Raw genomic sequence first — 15,357 nt, forward strand, 5'->3', positions numbered from 1 at the left:
TTCCTCACTCTAAAGTAGGACAGGACAGAGAAGACTGAGATTGGTTAGACTCTTGTCATAGAACTTCACCATAAGGGCTCTGAATGACCCCAGACCAGCTTTGGGGGCATGGGAGCTTCTAAATCACAAAACTAAACAATGCCTTAGCTTACCTGTTCCTTCTAATCTTATTTCAGCCTATGCCTCTCCTTTCTGGGTTTGTTTGGTTTTTTCCTTAAGCCACAGGGTCTCACTCTGTCGCCAAAGCTGGAGTACAGTGGCACCATCATGGCTCAGTACAGCATGAACCTCCCAGGCTCAAGTGATCCTCCCACCTCAGCCTCCTGAGTAGTTGAACTACAGATGCACACTACACCTGTATTACAGGGTCAGGGCCCCACTGTGTTGCCCAGGCTGGTCTTGAACTCCTGGACTCAAGCAATCCTCCCACCTCAGCCTTCCAAAGTGCTGGGATTACAAGTATGACCCACAGTGCCTGCCCATGGCCATCCTTTTCCTTTTATTCCCTTCTTTATAGGTACAGTCTGAAGGTTCTCATCCAATTGGCTTTCTTTTTTTTTTTTTTGGAGATGGAGTCTCACTCTGTCACCCAGGCTGGAATGCAGTGGTGCGATCTCAGCTCACTGCAACCTCCTCCTGGGTTCAAATGATTCTCCTCCCTCAGCCTCCAGAGTAGCTGGGATTACAGGTGTGTACCATCACACCCTGCTAATTTTTGTATTTTTTGTGGAGATTGGGTTTCACCATGTTGGTCAGGCTGGTCTCGAACTCCTGACCTTGTGATCCACCCGCCTCAGCCTCCCAAAAAGCTGGATTACAGGTGTGAGCCACCATGCCCGGCCCAACTGGCTTTATGTGCTTGGAAGTAAGTCTTTCTCTACATCCTCCTTGACTGAGGATACTCTGTAGCCTGATTATAAATGGCATCTTACATTTCCCTGGCTCTGAAAGCTCCAGGTGATAGAGGGGGAGACAGTTAAGTCTCTAAAGAGTAAGGCAGAGACAGAACCATCACTAGCTTTATTCTTCTTCTTTTTTTTTTTTTAAGATGGAGTTTTGCTCTTATTGCCCAGGCTGGAGTGCAATGGCATAATCTTGGCTCACTGCAATCTCTGCCTCCCAGGTTCAAGTGATTCTCTTGCCTCAGCCTCCCAAGTAGCTGGGATTATAGGCTCCCTCTATCATGCCTGGCTAATTTTTTGTGTTTTTAGTAGAGATGGGTTTTCACCATGTTGACCAGGCTGGTCTTGAACTCCTGACCTCAGGTGATCTACCTGCCTCAGCCTCTCAAAGTGCTGGGATTACAGATGTGAGCCACTGCACCTGGCCACCAGCTTTATTCTTGATAACCCATTCAGACCTGTAGTAAATAGGGCTGGCCAGAGCAAAGAGCTAAAGACTGTAGTCAAAGCCTAACCCTTGTCCTTGACTGTCATCTAAGAAGACAGAGTAGATCCATAATTCCTCCATTTTCCCCATTTCTGCATCTCAGCACTAGTGGTTGTTAATTAAATCAGGTGGCAAGTTGGCCAAACAAGGTCTACCTTTTGCTATATACTTGGCACACCCCATGAATCTTTCATCAACAACTGTAAATACTAAATAGAAATATTGAGGAGGATTAGTCTCCCAGTAAATAGGAAGAAAGGACACTTGTGATGCAGGGTACACCAGGGAGCCTGCCAGTGATGGTGTTGGGGTGGCTGGGACTGCTCTTTTGTCATGGCCTGCCCTTATCAGCTGTCGTCATTTGTTTTCCCTCAGGAAGAAGTAGCCTCGGGTGGCAAGAACAATGTTGGGGAGCCTGAGGGTAGGCCAATCAGCACAGACCTAGAAAGGAATGAGTCAGATCAGGAACAGAAGAGGCCAAAATCAGAGTAAGAAACAAAGGGTCAGGAGCTGGGCACAGCAGCTCATGCTTGTAATCCCAGTAACTCAGGAGGCCAAGGTGGGAGATCACTTGAGGCCAAAAATTCAAGACCAGCCAGGACAACATAGCAAGATGCTGTCTCTAAAAAAATTTTTTTTTAAACTTAGCCAAGCATAGTGGTGCACACCTGTAGTCCCAGCTGAGGTGGGAAGATTGTTTCAGTGCAGGAGTTCGAGGTTGCCATGAGCCATAATTGGGATGCTCCACTCTAGCCTGGACAACAGAGTGAAACTCCCAACTCTGTTTTTTTTTTTTTGAGACAGAGTCTCACTCTGTCACCAGGCTGGAGTGCAGTGGCGCGATCTCAGCTCACTGCAACCTCTGCCTCCTGGTTCAAGTGATTCTCCTGCCTCAGCCTTCTGAGTAGCTGGAATTATAAGTGCATACTACCGGACCCACCTAATTTTTGTATTTTCAGTAGAGACGGGGTTTCATCATGTTGGCCAAGATGGTCTTGATCTCCTGACCTCAGGTGATCTGCCCGCCTTGGCCTCGCAAAGTGCTGGGATTACAAGGATTACAGGTGTGAGCCACGGCACCTGGCCAAGACTCCCAACTCTTAAAAAAAAAGATGTGGGGCTCAGTGGCTCATGACTATAATCCCAAGGTAGGCAAATCACCTGAGGTTAGGAGTTCGAGACCAGCCTAGCCAACATGGCGAAACCCCATTCTCTACTAAAAATACAAAAGTTAGCCAGGTGTGGCGGTGCCCGCCTATAATCCCGGCTATTCAGTAGGCAGAGGCAGGAGAATAACTTGAACCTAGGAGGCAGAGGTTGCAGTGAGCTGAGATCATATCACTGCACTCTAGCCCAGGCAACAGAGTGAGACTCTATCTCCAAAAACAAACAAACAAACAAAGGACAGGAGGGATGTAAAGTTATGCAACCTTGTCTGGATTTCCCATCATGGGGTTTTTGTATTCACTTATTTAATAATAATTCAGAAGATGCAATCTCAGCTGAATAAGCAGTAATTCAGTTTCAGAACATTTCTCTCTCCAACAAGGTGCATTTCTCCCTCTGGCACTCATGAATTCACAGTATGAATCTGAACTCTTTCCCTCTCACTTAGAGGTCTCTTCTATGTATTTCCCAGGTCGGCTGGCATAGTCATTTTAGAATAGCCCGCAAATGTGGAATTTCTGTTTTCAGGAGTCATCATTTCCAGTGTGAAACTCACTGAGTGACAGAAAATGAAGACTAAAGATGAAAGATTGCTAGATTAATTTGCCTAAAACCAATTCACCTAAAGCCAATTAGTCTAAAATAAATATTTATCAAATCTGCAGCATTTCAAAAGGATTTAGCAGATTCGCCCTTTTACTTTTTATTACTGTTGTCTGTATAACCTTTAATTGTAAGTCAACTGAATATGCCTCATGCCTATTTAAGATATACTGGCATTTTAATAGTAGGAATGTAGATGTTAGATCAAAGCATCAAAATCACATTGAACTCCATTACATTTTTCAAGGCATTTAATTTGTAAAGGAATATTGGATTAAGAAACAAAAAAAATGATACACAAAACATCTGCACCAATTATATTTATTGCCAGAAACTTTAAACTTTTTAAAAAAGTTTTTGAAAAGTAGATAACATAGAAAAAGACATCCATAAAGGTAGGAAGCAATCTCATCATTCACAAAGTGCTGCAAATTTGATAAATTTATGTTGCTGATAATAACTCAAAAGTACTCTTGGATGAATAGATATAAATCCTTGAAATACCCAAAGCATGACAAAAAATAATAGGACACCTAAATGGATATAAATACACCAAAATAGGAATTGAGCTTTTGGCAAATTAGTCATTAAGTCATTCGCTTTAAGCAAACAAGTTTTCAGTAAATTGGTTTTAAGAGATCTAGCTTTAGGTGAACTAATTTCAGGCAAACTGACTAGTACCAAACCAGTGTTTTGCTCCCTCCAGTTCCCCCCAACTCTAGTTTTGGGATTGTGATGGACACAAACTGGGGCCACTCTGAGAGGTGACAGGTGAGCTACTACTAGGAAACCAAGTCTAAGAGTGATCTGAGAATAGAGTGAGAGTGTGAGTGAGTGTGTATGTGTGTGTGAGAGAACACACCCATTACCTCCCCCAGCCAAGGAGAAGAGCAACCGAGTATAAGCACTCACCTAGCCTCCCCAGACCCACGTGAGTCCCTGAGAAACAAGGAATACAGGCAGCAAGCCCACTCAGAGCTGGTCCCCATTCTCAGCAGATAGATGAGGAACTCTCCTAGTCCTTAGAAAAAGGCCAAGAAATAACTTGTTAATGAGGTTCAGAGGTTCTACCTCTTTATCCAGACATAGGTGCTTATGGTGGTAAGCACCTGGAAGACCCCTATCTGACACCATGTGTCACAAAAAAGTGAGGAGCTTAAATTTGGTTGCCTATCAGGACTTCACCACCCTAGAACTGCCACCTCTCAGAGGGGTCCCACACTGCATCAACCACAACCCAAAAACTCTGGGGTTTGGGGTAGCTGAAGGGAGCAATACACTTTAATTTGCTTCTAGTTAGTTTCATTGAAACTAGTTGATTTAAAGCTAGGCCCTCTACTCTTGGAATCTGGGACCAGAACATTGCATAATTCATAAACAATCACATACTAGGCCAGACACAGTGGCTTACACCTGTAATCCCAGCACTTTGGAAGGCCAAGGTGGGAGGATCGCTTGAGCCCAGGAATTCAAGACTAGCCTTGGCAACATGGCGAGATCCCATCTCTAAAACAAACAAACAAACAAAACTATATATATATACTGAAGATACAGAATCAGATGTTGAGAAAGTACTGGAACCCTCCTATGTGTGCCTAAGCTCAGGCTGCACACATGGAAAATGGCCAGTCACCCCCACCCTGGTAAATATAAAGTTTCTCCTCCACAATCCATTTGGAATGTCATGATCTTTGGGTCTCTGGCCTTGGGGTCCTCCCCAGAGGACTCTTCTGCCAGGCCTGTGGAGTATATTATTTGCCTTGGCTGGCCTCAGAGGGCCCACTGGCCAGAGCAGTTTGTCAGCGGTGGTGATGGCAGCAGCAGTGACTGAAGCTCAGATATAGTTGGCAGGGGGCTGTCGGGCATTGAGCCGCTGCATGTGGCAGCCATGGCAGAGCAAGTGCCCATCCAGAGGGAAACAGCAGCAGCCTTCCTCATCACTCAGCTGCATCCGGCAGTCCTAGGGAAGAAGGTACCTAATTCACCTCAGTCCAGGTGCCTTGGACACTGAGGGCATCTTAGGAGTCTGCTCTGCTCAACACCTGACTCCTAATAACTGGAAGAAATGATTGGGGAGGGAAGGATGGAAGGGATGGAAGAGCAATCTGAGAAAATACTGATACCTCAGCTGGACACCAGGTGTCACTGCTGCAGCAGAAATATTGACACAAGCCTGTCTTTACAGCAGTTTAACCAGAGACCCTAGCCTTAGAAAGTCCTGATTCTGGGAGAGTCAGATTCAGAAAGGACTAAGCAACTTGGACCAGAGAGAGTGGCTGGAGGACAAGAAAGAGACTGAAGACAGGTCACGGTACCTTTCTGGTTTCCCATGCCCTCCACCTCTAACCAAGATACCCGGTTGTTATAGGACTTGACTCCTCCCCTCTCCCCAATTCCACTTCCCCTCCAGCACTTCTGAACCCCAACACTCACCTCACAGTGGTAGCACTCAAAGTGATAATCCCGGTCCATGGATATCACCCTCACGATGTCTTCGCAGCCCTGAAACATGCAGTCACCCATGGAGATGAGAGCAGCATGTTGCCTCACCTCTACTCTTCCCCCATATACAGCCCCTCCCACCCCATGGGAAGATCACACAAATGCCCCAGAGCCTCTCTGCAATCACCTGTAGCTTTAAGATGCCTCTGCAAATCCTTCCAGAACTCTCCTCATCTCCTTCACTGGGCTGCCCCCAACTGCACAAGAGCCCTGGTCTTACCTACTTCTTCCAGTTGTGGGGGAAGCAAAGGGAAGGGAAAGGGACAGGAGGCATAAATAAAGTGGGCTAGGCTGGGAACAAAAGGATCCAACAAAATCTGGTCCTCACTGGCTTTGGCTTCTCTCCATAGGCACATCCTGTACACATAGCTTAAATCATTTCCAACCCCCTCCTGCCAGTATTGAGGATTCTTCCCACCTTTTTCCAGCCCCTACATCTACAGTCTGGTGACCCTGACCTCAGAGAAAGTCTCCTCCTCTGGATTGGGATAGACGATATGGAGCCTGGGCCCAATTTGGCTTTCAGACATGTCCAGGCCCGGATGTTAGGGTCAGAGTGGTGACCCCAAGAGGCAGAGTCACACGGGAATCTTCAGAGTACATTCCTCGGCACTATCGCTTCCGGCGGGAGGCTGGGCAGCATGTCCCTATTCCCTCCCCAGAGACAGTGGCACTGGCTGTCCTAAAGGAGAACCCAGACATACTGACCTCAGAGGGGAGGATGGGTTGGCCACAGGCTGCACACTTAGGAGCATAATTTCTGAAAGAGACAGGGCAGAGATGAGCTGAGGTTGGGGGATCCCTGGACCCAGGTCCACACTGCATCCCAAGAGGTGGACTCACTTGTGGTAGTCGGTGACACAGTACACTTGGTTGGAGAAGTCCACTGTGAAGGGGATGCCATCCAGGCACTTGTTGCAAACAATGCATCGGAAACAGCCTGGGTGATAGGACTTCCCCATTGCCTGCAGGATCTGGCTCATGGGGTAGCAAGAGAATCAGTCTCCCTCCAGTCCCAGCTCTCCAGCTGCCCATTATGCTCCTTACTATCCCATTAACCTCATCCAACCCCCTGCTCTCCTCTTAGAACAATACTATGTAATGTGGGGGAAGTAAGAAGTTTTAAAATGGAGGCAGAAACCCTGAAAAATGCCTGAGAGAACATTCAGGCCAGTAGTTTTTAACGCTGGCTGCCTATCAGGATCACCTAGGGAGCTTTTAAAAAACATCAATGCTTTGGCCCTCCTCCAGACCTATTATCACAATCTCTAGTGATGGGATCCAAACACTGTATTTTTTTTTAGTTCTTCCCAGCTAATATGCTAGGCTACCATGATGGAGAATCGCTGATTTAATCCAATCTCTCTTTTTCTGCAGAAAAGAAAACTAAGTCTCAAGTGATTCTAACCAGTAGCAGCAGAAAGGGGATTAAGACTCAGGATCCCAGGCCAGGCACGGTGGCTCACGCCTGTAATCCAGCACTCTGGGAGGCTGAAACAGGAGGATTACTTGAGGCCAGGAATTTGAGACCAGCCTGGCCAACGTGGCAAAACTCCATCTCTACTAAATATACAAAAATTAGCCAGGCATGGTGGCGTGTGCCTGTAGTCCTAGCTACCCGGGAGGCTGAGGCACTAGAATCGCTTGAACCTGGGAGGTGGAGGTTGCAGTGAATTGAGATCATGCCACTTACATGTCAGAGTGAGATGCTGTCTCAAAAAAAAAAAAAAAAAAAGATGCAAGACCCCACACTCCTAGCTCAGGCTGGAAGGCCTGGCTGTGCCTGCAGAATTAGGGAGGCGCCAGGTCACAGAAGCCTGGGACGACAAACTTTGGAGCCCAGACTTGATCCCAAAGGCAGAGGAAAGCCATGGTAAACAGTTGCTCTGGGGAGGAATGGGATGAAAGCCTTCTTCCCTTAACCTTCTCTCAGTATCCATTTAGTCCCTGATTCTACTCCTCAGCTGCACAGTGAGAGTCTCAGCTGAAGGCACTTTACTTACCTTCTCCAAAATCAAGTGACCACAGACACAGCATTTCTCAGCTGCCTCCTGAAACCCTGAAAACTAAAGTAAAAGACAAGACAAAGGGAGGCTGTTATCAAACTGAGGATGATGGGTGGAACTCCAATAGGCCACCAAGAAGGGAGTCAGGATGGAAACCAATTCCAGGTCCAGGTGACCCTTACTCACCAGATAATCTTCCTCACAGTACACAGAGCCATTGACACTGTAGAAAGCCTTGCAACGCAAAGTTCGTCCTAGAAACAGCAGAGAAGGGGCTGGAACCTATCCCACAGCCCAGGTGCAAGACCTCTCCCACTCTGGAGTCACTGCTCCTCAATGCTGCATAATATTTTTCAACCTGGACTTTGTGCCTGTCCTCCTAACTGATGTCTGTCCTTCCCCACACAAAAATTCCATCTGATGCAATTCCAATTTGCTTTGGCTTCATTCCAGCCAACTTCCCCTCTCCTCCCGCTCCTGCCTCCTCAACAGTTTCCTAGGGCCCTCCCCTAACAACCCTCCCCTAAACAAACTGCCTTCCTCTCCAGTGCATAGGAAGCCACCTGGGAGAGTGAAGCCAACCACATGCTGAAATACATGATAAAGGAGCTCTTAATAAGGTGCTATATGATTTGCATAGAGAGAATCACATTGTTACAGGCCTTGCCCTCTGGGATCCTTCAACCTAGAAGACTCTTTGCCTAAGCATATCTAACCTGATCTCAGAGCCCTATTTCCTTCCACGGACAGACTCCACGGAGGTGAGGACTGGAGTTACTGCAGGAGGACAAAGTGCTTGGTTTGGAAGCAAAGCAGGTCCCCTTTCCTGTTTGTATGAGGTTGCTTCCCTAAGCCTGGAGGGACCCAAAGTCTCTGGGGTAAGAGGCAACACAAGATCTTCTTCTAGCAGACAAGGCAGGACCATTCCCCATGTGACCAACACCCAGGAACTGCTCCCAGGTGTCTAAATTGTCAGGGATGGGGGAGGAGTGAGAGAACAGGTGGAGCATGAGCAATTTTCCCACCTTTTTGCCTTCTTCCCATCAAAATCCCCACCTTCAGCTGTGTCCAGTGGGTTAGGAAAGCTGACTTAGATGCTCATGAGACACAGGGGTGGAAAGAGAGGGAAAGAGATATAGTTAGAAGAGGTTCTATAAACAGAAGGGTAGACAGAGATGAGCCTAAAAACCAGGCAGAAACTGGGGGAGTGAGAAAAGCGGAGTGCTGGAGTCAGACAGGCAGATAGGAGATTAAAGGTTTAGCAAAGGAATCAGAATGGGTAAGCGGTGGGGAGGGGGTAATGAGGGAGGTGAGGGGGGGCAGTTAAGGCTGCTGGGAGCATCTCCCCTTCCCAAATGGGCCTCCAGAGCTAACAGTGGCAGGCATTCCTGGAGCGTGATGTCATCAGCTTGGCATGGCCCGGTGGCCTGCACTCTAGCGAGGTGGCTGAACTCTGACCAGCCAAGAGAAAACCCCCCTCTCCGCCCCCGACAGCTCCCCACTCCCCCAGCCTGCCCCCGCCCTCTCTACATTCCAGTCTTTCACGGTCGCCCCAGGCAACTTGGCTGCCCAAGACCAAGCCCCACCAAGAAGCTGGAGGGCCAGGCAAGTCCAGGATGGGCAAGCAGGGAAGCATGAGGGAGAAACAGAGGTGAGGAAGGAAGGAGGGACTCCAGAAAGGAGACCCACCATGGGGCAGAGAGAGCCAGGTAGAGCATAAACAGGGAAGCAAGAGGCAGAGCAGTTTCGGACCTCTAGATACTTGGTGGGGATCCAACAGCTGCTCGGTGAGCAAATGAAGAGGCACAAGCTCTCCCCCTGTTCCCCATAGCACTTGTAAGTGTGTACATGGGCAAGGGAGGGGGGTGCTTGAGTGTTGGGGCTACACTTACCACAAGAGCAGCAGACAAAGCACTGGGTGTGGTAAAGGCTGTCCAGGGCCTGGCAGGCATTGCTCTGCCCATAGATGCCTTTGTTGCACTTGATACAGGTGCCTGAGAAGAGAAAAGAGCATCACACTGTACTCCCCCAGGTCAAAACCAGGAATTCCCAAGCTTTCCTCACTACTCTTTCCTGATGTGCCAAGGGTCACAATCTCCCTTTGATGGGCTCCCTTCTGAGAAGAGAAGATAACAGGTAATGAAATACAGCAAGATCTTGGCTGAGCAGATCCACTTTTGTTTAATTACTCAACAGATACAACACCACTACCTGAGGAAACCTGGAGAAAGTTGAAGATATGGTCCCTGGCATTTAAATGCTTAGTTTCTGTTGGGGAGAAAAGACCACAAAGGCAAGGTATGATCTCTGCTGCAGTGTGTGGGACAAATGGTCAGAAATGCTGGCCCACAGCAGACTTGAAAAAACTTTCTAGAGAAAGCAGGCTAGGCCCAGAAGGCCTCTCTGGGACTTCAGTTTTTCCCATCAGTCAGACAAGCTGCTGTTCGGTTACAGAATGATTTCTCTCTGCTGCAGACTTCCAAGGATGGAGAAAAGGACCTGGCTCAGCAGAGGGCTCTGTGCAGAGAACCATGTGAGCATGACTCCTGTGGGGAGGTGGCTGCTGAGAATGCAGGGTGTGTTCCAGGAACCAGCATTGCACAGGAAAAGGGGGAGAGTGGCAAAGCCCCTGATGCCTCCCAGCCACCTTCTATCATTCGAGGAGCACAGAACTGAACTGCTTGCTCTTCCCCAAAATCCCCCGCTAAGATACATACACCTGGCTCTGGCACTCGCCTTTCTTGGGTGTGTTCTTCCCTCCCTCCACTCCCCAATTCCAGGCCCATGAGTGAGGGCTAGGGCCTGTCTTTGGGGAGCAGATCCCAACGGGCCCGCCCCACCTCTCCCCCTCGGCAGGCTGCCACACTCCTTGCCTGTTGGGGCCCATCCCAGTCTTTGCCCAGGGGCTTGGGAGCCTGTGCAGCAGCTGCAGCAACTGATGGGCCCAGGCCTGTCCTGCTCCCACCCTCTGGCAGCTGCGCAAGGCTGAAGCCAAGGAAGAGGGCCCCTACTCGGGGCAGGAAAAGGAGGGTACAGTCAAGCTGGGGCTGGGGGACACAAGGGGTATGTTGGGGTTCTGTCAAAGGAAGCAACCTAACCCCCAGGGAGAAGGAGCCCCCATCTCTGAATTAGAAATGTGGCTTCCTCATGGAAGTGAAGATCTGCCCTAGATTGCCATGCCAGGGGGTCCTGACAGAGCCGTTCTTTGGGAAGCCTTGGACATTATGGGAAGACAAAACGAAACTGCTGAGGCAATTCAGCCTCCCCTCCTCTAACCCAGCATATCTACACCTAGGTTCTTCCTGCCATTTGATTGCACTTTCTGAATTCCTTTCTTCCTTTTGGCTCTAATGGTTCAGCCAAAAAGACTTCTTTACTAGCCACCTCTCCTGGGCCTCAAAACAAAACTGCTAAATGGGGCCTGACATTCAGTCTCCCCTGATCAAAGTGGTTTAGCATCATCTCCTCTGGGCTTTCCTCTCAGGGCGGATTTGGAGGTGGGGAAGAGAATGGGGGTGGAGGTTGGGGGTAGAACTATGCATCGCCCTTATAGCCTGCAGCGCTGCTACCTCTGAACCTCCTACCCAACCATGCCTCCTGGCCGTGTTCCACTCCCTATTCACTTTTCTAGCCACAGGGTTCTACAGCACGGGGTCCAGGAGTGGGGCACGGGTGGTGAGAAGAGATGCCTGGAAAAGTGAAAGAGGCCCACAACCCTTAGGGGGTAAGCCTACCACTTTTTCTAATCACAGATCAGAAGTTTTGTGTGTGTGCTGCCTATGAATTTTGGCTAAAAGACCTTCCAATGTTCTTCATAGCTAAGACATATACTCAATCAACACTTCATGAACAGAGTAGGGGGAGGGAGAGAGCAACCTGGTTTCCTTAACAGTAGCAGGAAGTAAAGCCTTACTTCTAGCCTGAATTCTGAGAGGTTATGGCCAGAATTCGAGGCCAGGTTATTTCTGGCAGTAACACAGGATCGTTATCCAGAGGTAATGGTGTCCCAGTAGTCATGGCTTTTGCCATGACTTCCGGAGGATAGGGGAAATAGAGGCTGGTACTACTGGGTCTCTGATTAAATGCCCACGCACGCACCTAGCCAACAGGACTGGGGTGGGACAGCAGTTGGGTCCCTGCTTTCCGTCCCAGGGCGCTTGCTCTCCATCCTGCCTCCCAGCCTCCATTTCCCCGACAGCTGCCACTACTCCGCGAGTGCAAGGGAGCGCCCCCCATCCCTGAACCCCACCCCTCCGCCACACAGCTGCGGCCGCCCCGCCCGCGGGCACCTGGAGCGCCCGGGCAGGAGTCGGCACGCACGCGGCCAGCCTGCCCCGCCCCCCACCCGCGCATTCTCTGAATTCCTACGGGCGGAGCCTGGGCCCGGGTGGGGGCGCGGCGCGCACAAACCTCCAGGGGCACCGCAGTGAAGGGGGAAGGATGGGGGGGATGCGCCCTCTGCGCCCTCACTGCCCCACTTGGTCCCCTCCCTAAGAGGTCTCCTGCCGTGAAAAACCGAGGCTCCAGTGCTTGAGAAACGGACTCACGAGATTCCAGGAGGGTTGAATTTAGCAGAAATAAGAAGCCCTGGCTCATTTGAAACCCAGCAGGAAGGGGACATTGCTCTGGGGCTGCCCCCATCCCTCCCTCTACATTCTTTTGTAGCCCCGCGTCTCCACCTTGGACCTGGTGGGACCCCGGGACACCAGCACTTTGGGCCGTCGGGGCAGAGGAGAACCCAATGTGATGACAGGTCCCTTCCTGTCCCTAACCACTTCTCTCACTCACCGAAGTAGTCCTCCCTGGTCTCCGGCTCCCGCATCCGGGCCCGGGCGGCCTCCGGAACGAAAGGACCTGGCGGCTCCTCGAGACCCGACGGCTCAATACTCGAGGGTTCCCCGCGGGCGCCGGCTTCTCGCCCACCGGTGCCCACCGTCAGGCGAAGCAACGCTGTAAGCTCGTCCTGGTACCGGGCGCCCACGGCGCAGTCCCCGTAGCCGGTCACAGAGTGTCGTCCGGGTTGCGCCCCCCGTCTCTCCAAGGGCCCCGCCACTCCCACTCCAGCCCCGGCTAGGGCTCCAGGGCTGCCCAGAGCCGGGGGATACGAGTGGCGGCTTTCCTGGCAGCCGAACCCCGCGGGCCGCTGAGCGTACAATCGGTCCAGAGCAGCGTGGAGCTCCGGGTAGGCGGACGGGACCCCTCCGGGAGAATAGCCTGCCGGTGCTCCGGCCAGGGGTGGGCCAAAAAGGCACGGCCCCGCGGGCAAGGGACTCCCGTGGCGCTGGTCGTAGCCCATGCTGATGCCGCTGGTGCGATTGCTGCAGGGCCGGCTCCCTCCAGCTCCGCCAGCCCCCGACCCGTCCAGCAGCAGGCTGCCTCGCGGGCTGGACGGCTTGCTAGCGTCGCTGGCCGAGCTACTGGCAAAGCTGGAGCGGGGGCTTAAGGCCGGGGCCGAGGGCTCCAGCCGAAAATCGGGGGGTAATGACTGAGGTAGAGGCAAGGCCCGGGTGGGCGGTGGCCCCCCAGGAAAGGAACCTTCGTAGCGCGGTGCCTCAAAGGAGCCGCGCTGATTTCGCTCAGCCTCCAGGGAACCTTGCTCCCGGGCTGGCTCCAACGGCTCATCCCCAGGTCCCCCAGTAGCTCCTCGGGGCCCTGACTTCCTAGGTACCCCCAACCCACTTAGGCGCCCCTTGCTCGGCCCGGGAGTGCCGTCAGACCCAGACCGGCTAGATTCACCCTTTCTGCGGCCGAACTTCTCCAGCAGGCGACTGGCTTTCTCTCCTAACCGCTCCATGCCCTCGGGCCTGGGGCCTCTCGTCCCCTCCCCGCCTAGCACCCTGCAGCGTCTCTGCGGCCGGTTCTCTTTCCGTGCAGCCGGACTCCGGATCCCCAGGGGCACAGGGGAGGCACAGGGGCTTAGCTGGCGGCCCGGCTGCCCGGCGCCAGGAATCGCACAGCATCCCCCAGCGGGAGGGGCTCCGTCCCCCCACGCATCTGTGGGTGAGAGGGGCTGGCAGTGCCTCCGGCCGCGGCTGTCCGGTCCGCAGGTCTATCTGTTCACGCGTCGACTCGCCCAACTGCCCCACTCTCCCCGGCCCCCACCCCCCTCAGTCTCACGCTCGCCGCAGACCAAACTTCTGTCCCAAACTTTTGTCTGCCTGGCCGGATCTACTTTTCTGGGAGGGCGGAGCGCGGTGTGTGCGCGAGCGCCTGGGGTGTCCGCGCAGGCATCACTGGTGTGTGCAGAAGAGGTGCTGGCGCTAACTGCCCTGGAGGTGGAGGCCCGCGGACTGGACATGAGAGGCGGGCAGGGGCAGTTGTGGCAGCTGCTCCTACAACACTCAAGAATTGGAACAGGAAAGAGTGTTTGGGAGGGGCCGGGGACTCTTTGTCCGCAGTTGGAATGCGCGGATGGGCATGGTGGACATGGTGGAACGTCGCGGCCCGGGACCGGACGACCAGAGACATGTTCCGCGTTAGCGCCGTGACTTTGTTCCCAGCCTGGGGACTGTGGGAGAGATGTAGAGAGACTGGCACAGAAATGGTGAGACAAGGAGAAAGCCTTAGAGAAGAAGACAGAGAGGAGAAGGCACATGCATAAAGAGGTTCAGAGACGTGTACATAAAGACTGCCCTGAAAGATGACGACGAAGCCCACAAGAAGGTGGAAGACAGGTAGCGAAAGGAAGAGCTGGGGAGCAAAGGCGAGTGTGGACGATGCAGAGACCGAAGGGTGCGCAGACAAAGGAAAAGACAAGCTTGTGGTGAAACCCTGTCTCTATGAAAAAACGTATTTTATAAATTTTTTTTTAAAAAAAGACAAGCTTGTCCAGAGAGAATGAGAGCCAAAGAGATAAACTGCAATAAAAAAACTTTTGTGGACTCAAAAAGTTTTGTGATGGAGAAATTTTGCGTCTGTAAAAGCAGTGAAAAGGAGTGAGAAAAATGGGACTAATTTCTACCTCGAGAAGGAGGGAGAGATCTAGTGTGTATGCAGAAGCAGTGAAAACGAGTGAGGAAAAGGTTTGGGACTAATCTCTACCTTAAGGGTAGGATAGTTAGAAGGATAGACAGACACCCCCTGGTGTTTGGAAATGAGATTTTTAGCAAACTTTTCAGGTGACTATGGAGATCCAAGGCCTGGTTTTAGGGCTAGCGAACACCTTGCCCCGTTGGTTGGTCCACTGAAAACTGGTGATACAGAATAAGTATTAACTTGAGAGGAAGCAAAGAAAGGCCATGTAGAGGAAATTGCAAGTGAAAATGATCAGGATGGAAAAAAGGCTGATACTATTTTAGAAGGATCAAGAATAAGGAAAAGAAACCCTGGCTGAGGCGGTCGGGCGAGGTGGCTCACGCCTGTAATACCAGCACTTTGGGAGGCCGAGGTGGGCGGATCATGAGGTCAGGAATTCAAGACCAGCCTGACCAACATTAGTGAAACCCTGTCTCTACTAAAAATACAAAAAATAGCCAGGTGTGGTGGTACACGCCTGTAGTCCCAGCTACTTGGGAGGCTGAGGCAGAAGAACCCAGGAGGCGGAAGTTGCGGTGAGCTGAGATCCCGCCACTGCACTTGAGCGAGACTCTGTCCCCACGCCCCCGCCAAAAAAGAATCACTTACTTGAACTCGGGAGGCAGAGATTGCAGTGACCGAAATCGGGCCACTGCACTCCAGCCTGGGTGACAGA

At 51.4% G+C, this 15,357-nt stretch overlaps 1 protein-coding gene across 4 annotated transcripts; it reads right to left on the reverse strand.

Moving 5' to 3' along the window:
* Window positions 1-3,395: 3,395 nt before the first annotated feature.
* On the reverse strand, window positions 3,396-13,791 carry AJUBA (ajuba LIM protein). 4 transcript variants are annotated; one of them, XM_078334524.1, is made up of 9 exons: window positions 12,456-13,791; window positions 9,560-9,661; window positions 8,693-8,764; window positions 7,854-7,921; window positions 7,665-7,727; window positions 6,505-6,635; window positions 6,370-6,421; window positions 5,593-5,661; window positions 3,396-5,119 (listed from the first exon to the last, which is right to left on the reverse strand). In XM_078334524.1, the coding sequence occupies exons 1-9, from the start codon at window positions 13,459-13,461 to the stop codon at window positions 4,994-4,996; spliced, it is 1,689 nt and encodes a 562-aa protein (XP_078190650.1). In that variant the 5' UTR covers window positions 13,462-13,791; the 3' UTR covers window positions 3,396-4,993. The 4 variants fall into 4 exon arrangements, 2 of the variants coding, with proteins under 2 accessions (XP_078190650.1, XP_002753667.1); XR_013521090.1 differs by having other exon boundaries at window positions 3,465-5,119; window positions 5,789-6,421; XM_002753621.6 differs by lacking the exon at window positions 8,693-8,764.
* Between the last annotated feature and the right edge of the window lie 1,566 nt (window positions 13,792-15,357).

This window comes from Callithrix jacchus, chromosome 8, assembly GCF_049354715.1.
Source record: "Callithrix jacchus isolate 240 chromosome 8, calJac240_pri, whole genome shotgun sequence".
Taxonomy (NCBI): Eukaryota; Metazoa; Chordata; class Mammalia; order Primates; family Cebidae; genus Callithrix; species Callithrix jacchus.

What these genes read in the sequence shown, in the direction of transcription:
- AJUBA (XM_078334524.1), bottom strand. Translation starts at nt 13,461, where the DNA reads ATGGAGCGGTTAGGAGAGAAAGCCAGTCGCCTGCTGGAGAAGTTCGGC. An exon ending in CTTTGTCTGCTGCTCTTGTG is followed by an intron (nt 8,765 to 9,559) that starts GTAAGTGTAGCC and finishes GTGTCTCATGAG; the next exon opens with CATCTAAGTCAGCTTTCCTA. An exon ending in TGTGTCACCGACTACCACAA is followed by an intron (nt 6,422 to 6,504) that starts GTGAGTCCACCT and finishes TGTCTCTTTCAG; the next exon opens with AAATTATGCTCCTAAGTGTG.